Source organism: Perissodus microlepis, chromosome 19, assembly GCF_051167445.1.
Source record: "Perissodus microlepis isolate ML-2025 ecotype Zambia chromosome 19, ASM5116744v1, whole genome shotgun sequence".
Classification (NCBI taxonomy): domain Eukaryota; kingdom Metazoa; phylum Chordata; class Actinopteri; order Cichliformes; family Cichlidae; genus Perissodus; species Perissodus microlepis.
In genome coordinates, this window is record NC_140479.1 from 9273583 (window position 1) to 9278569 (window position 4987).

The following is a 4987-nucleotide window of genomic DNA, read 5'->3' on the forward strand; positions in this document are numbered from 1 at the left end:
CATCTATGAAAAATGTCTTCTCTGAAATCCAGTTACTCCATAATGAGCTCACACCGAAAATATTCAACGCGCCTAATCTTCCGCCCTCAACACTTTATAAAGGCTCTATTATATACAAATATTACATGGCTGTTTGTTTGAAGCGTTTAGTGATTTTGCAGCGACTGTCCCTTTCAAAAATAACATTTCACAAAACTTATTGTTGTTAACTCAGTCGAGCCGGGAGAGCGCAGATTTGACCATCTCCAGTTTTCTCCATTTCCACCTCTCCGCCGGTGCAATCCCAAATCCTCAAACACACAGAGCTTTTTCTCATGATCTCATTTCCAAGTTAAGCAGACTGTGTTAGTCCCTCGTCAACACGACAGGTTTACTCGCCTTTACTAATGGGGCTCTATACTGATAGTTATGCTCTTGCGTAAATATGCAGTCAAATAGATGTACAACTACTGACACGTGGCTGGCCTCGCTCTGCAGCCTCACCTTGATGTTTGTGTCATACAAATACTGTACGGGTTGCGAAAATGAGAGGCCCTCAACACACAGGCCTGCACGTCTGATGAAAAACAGGAGTTTCGTGCTTTAAAGGTCCCCCAACAAGCAAAATCAAAAAAGCTGTCTGCCTATACACCCACGCGCACTCTCAAACGACCTATTTAAATAAAAGAATGTGGGCTGTAACGTCATCACTTCCGTGTTTTTCTTGATTTCGGTTATTTTTCATATCTTCTTTTGAGTCAACCTAAAGAAAAAACGACCAGCTTTCTTTTTTAACGGGCGTTTGAGTTCAAAGGATGACTTTACGTGCCACAGACAGTAGAGCCAGTCGGAGGTGGCATCCGAGAGAGGGCGCTCTGAAGCTGTGCCTGGAGTATTCGACACTAATTAAAACATTTAGAAACAGTAATTCAGTCTCCCCGGTTAAGAAATCAGGTTAAACCGTGCCTTTGTGCAAATATCACCTACATTAGTTGGGAAAGAGGTAAGGACTTTAGTACTGACAAAATGTAAACTTTAGCTTGTAGGAAGTTTTGATATTGTTTAAAATGACCAATTATATCAAACACGCTGCGGTCATTTACACGGATCTCGCTGCTTTTTCTGTGGACTAAGCAAAGCTGTAAGAGAAATCCTCTTCAGGTGAACATCAGAAAGGTTTAAAAATTGTGTCTTATCATTTATGTAAGCGATAAACATGTGTTCTTGGATTTATATAGCAACAGAGCTACGGCAGAATAATATTTAATCCTGTATCAGTTAATGGTTTAATCTGCCTTAAATCTCTGTAGAGATTTTTGCTGAAACGAGATTTTACTTCATTTCTAAACGTTTTCGTGTTCTTTGGTGTTCTCGGTGTAAAATAGTTAAAATTTATATGTAGGCTTAGGCAATAAATTCCTTGAATGCAACGCAATAAAATGGATTATGATTTGAGCTCAGCTGAAGTGGAATAAGCACTTTGGAGGATGTGCGTAATGAAAAGCGCACCAAGGAAGAGCGCCAAACATTCCTTTTATAGTTCTCCCCCCCTTTTTCTGCCCCAACCAAAATACAATAAGATTAGTTTATAATGAAGCTTTTCATATGAAACTGTTCTTTTCAGTTAGCGCAGGTGTAGAATTGGGGTGGGGGGATGCTCGAGGAGTCTCATGCCTAGGTGCGAGGAGATTATTCAAATAGGGCCCAAGGCGTAGAAGTAGGGATTGGAGGCTTGCCTAGAGCACAGAGCTATATCACAGCGTTAACAAGCAGCACGGAGCGTCATTTGAACTCCAGTCACTGACAGACGCATTTCACGGCTGGCTCCATAAGACACACATGCTCCAGTCTTCGACGAAGGGACAGACCGACGACCTAAATACACTCAGTGGTCCCCAGTTACCTGCTATTAGAGAGACTTTCGGCTTTCCCTCTGCTGGGAGACGCTTTGTAAAAGTCCTCCATGATGCTTGGAGCAGTTAAAATGGAAGGACACGAACACACCGACTGGAGCACCTACTACGGAGAGCCCGAGGTGGGTACCTTAAATATATATTTTTTTCCGTCTAAAGCCGATCCCATTTTATACAACTCAATATTAGCCCTGAGATAATATTAACTTTGTGATCAAATATTGACTTGAGGCGCCTCCAAATCCTCCCCCATCTCCACGCAGCGCACTATCCTAACAAAGTTGCTTGACATGTAGGGGAAGAAACTTTTCGCTCGGATTATAATTTCATAAGTCTCTACGTGTTTCTACTAAATCGGGTTATTGTTGGTCAGGTTTCCACCCAATAAACACGTGTGCTGTTTGATTTCGGGGAGATTTTTCAGTGGACACACGCACACCGAGTAGTATTTTCATCTAGGCTGCACATTTTAAGAGGAATAGTCACCTCAATTTTATTTATTTATTTATTTATTTATTTATTTGTGTTTTGTTGTAATACTGGCGTTAAATATATTGTTAAATATACACACCCCTGTTTTTCATTTTTAGGAAATACTTCGCGCGAGAGCAAACGCCTACAATGCCACTTCACACTTACGAAACCGGGAAGCTTTAAAATATAAAGTATTATTTATGGAGATGAATAAGGCGATTTTTATCAGGCTCAAATAATAACGATTCGCCGTGTTTAGAAATCACTGTGCCGCTTTATTCCTCGCTGCAATGCCAGATGAAACTCACGAATGCCTCTTTCCCTCACTGACAGTGTTACACCTCGGTTGGCAACATGAACGCGGGCCTGGGAATGAACTCTATGAATACCTACATGAGCATGTCCGGCATGAGCACCACTGCCAACATGACGGCCAACTCCATGAATATGTCATACGTCAACACGGGCATGAGCCCCTCCATGACCGGCATGTCACCGGGAACCGGCGCCATGAACGGCATGGGCGCAGGGATGACGGCAATGAGCGCAGCCCTGAGCCCCAGCATGAGTCCCATGACCGCACAGCCCGCGTCTATGAACGCCCTCACGTCGTACTCAAACATGAACGCCATGAGCCCGATATACGGACAGTCTAACATCAACAGGTCCAGAGACCCTAAGACCTACCGCAGGAGCTACACGCACGCCAAACCCCCGTACTCCTACATTTCTCTTATCACCATGGCCATCCAGCAGTCCCCGAGCAAGATGCTGACACTAGCCGAGATCTACCAGTGGATAATGGACCTCTTCCCGTTTTACCGACAGAACCAGCAGCGCTGGCAGAACTCCATTCGCCACTCTTTGTCTTTCAATGACTGTTTCGTCAAAGTGCCCAGGTCGCCGGATAAACCGGGGAAAGGCTCGTTTTGGACTCTGCACCCGGACTCCGGGAACATGTTCGAGAACGGCTGCTACCTGAGGAGGCAGAAACGCTTTAAGTGCGACAAGAAGATGAAGGAACCGGGCCGCAAGTCAGGGGACGGCGGCTCCTCCAACAGCAGCTCGGAGAGCTGCAACGGCAACGAGTCCCCGCTCTCCAACTCCTCCTCCAGCGACCACAAAAGGTCCCTGTCGGACATGAAGACGAGCCAGGCCCTGAGCCCGGAGCACACCGCTGCTAGCCCGGTGACGCAGGGGCAGCACCTCATGTCTCAGCATCACTCGGTTCTTGCGCACGAAGCCCACCTGAAGCCGGAGCACCACTACTCCTTCAACCACCCTTTCTCCATAAATAACCTCATGTCCTCGGAGCAGCAGCATCACAAAATGGACTTAAAGACTTACGAGCAGGTGATGCATTACTCCGGCTATGGCTCCCCCATGGCGGGACCTCTTTCCATGGGCTCCATGGCGGGGAAAGCCGGTCTGGATTCTTCATCCATACCTGACACAACTTACTACCAAGGTGTCTATTCCAGACCAATTATGAACTCCTCATAAACTCTTTTATTCCCATTCACTTTGTACATTTGTAAAAGAAAAAGTATAGACTTTGTGTACAATATGTATTTCAGATATTTTTGACGTTTCCCACAGTTTTAGTTGTCGAGTTTGTTAGTAGCCTAATTATTTTGAGAGGATGCTGATATTAATGATTAAAAACACTGATAATGTGACGGAAATCTGCTCAGAAGTTGGTTTCAGGACTGGACCCAAAGACAACCAACAACAACTTGCTGTAAAATAGCCTGCGTCCGCATAACTGGACTCGTAAATGACTCGAAATGCCTCGCTGGATTTGTTCAATCATTTGTGTAATTCCTATTTATGGCTTGTATATGTGTATTCTTGTAGTGACAAGAACAGAATCTATATTAAAGTGTTATTGGTTTTGTTTTCTGAATGTCACGGTGTTGGACCATTTATTATTACTATTATTCTTACTATTATTATTATTCTTACTATTATTATTATTATTATTATTATTATTATTATTATTAAAGGAAAAATTAGATTTTATCCAAAAACGAACTTCAAACGGAGAATTTGCAGGAGAAAGATACAATTTGAGGCGGCATTAATTTAGTCTGATTTTGGTTTATATTATCATAACAAAAACGAATGCATTCATCCATGTTTGGGATCATAAAATACGTTTCTCACGATGTATTTATTTATTTAATTCAAATTCTGGAATTTATTCTTACCCACGTAAGGCGCACAGTCAGCTTGGATTAATAGCTTTGCTGGATAAAACCTGGAACAATGCTCCCAATTTGTCATTCAGGAAATGTAAACAACACACATATATGCTCATTAATCCCAACCACAAATTCAAATATTTATATGAAAAAAGGAGATGTAGCCAGTGCGCCACATTCTATAATGTAATATTTTTAAACTAAAGTGAGGAAAAAGAAGGTTTGAAAGAAAAAAAGCGGCAGGATAATTTGAAAATATAAATAAAAACAATTTTAATATATATTCATTTATTTATTTTTTTAGCAAAATTGACCCCACACAGTCGATCCAAAGGCAGAAATGCACACGTTCCCATTTAATCTCGCAATCTTCAGCTGCAGTTGGTGAGATTATATGCAGCCTACATGCATGCATTA

The 4987-nt window shown here is 42.5% G+C and overlaps 1 protein-coding gene across 1 annotated transcript; it reads left to right on the forward strand.

The window, feature by feature from the left end:
* Nucleotides 1–1634: 1634 nt before the first annotated feature.
* Nucleotides 1635–4243, forward strand: foxa2 (forkhead box A2). The gene is made up of 2 exons (XM_084915693.1): nucleotides 1635–2014; nucleotides 2700–4243. The coding sequence occupies exons 1-2, from the start codon at nucleotides 1943–1945 to the stop codon at nucleotides 3867–3869; spliced, it is 1242 nt and encodes a 413-aa protein (XP_084771819.1). The 5' UTR covers nucleotides 1635–1942; the 3' UTR covers nucleotides 3870–4243.
* The last annotated feature ends 744 nt before the right edge of the window (nucleotides 4244–4987 follow it).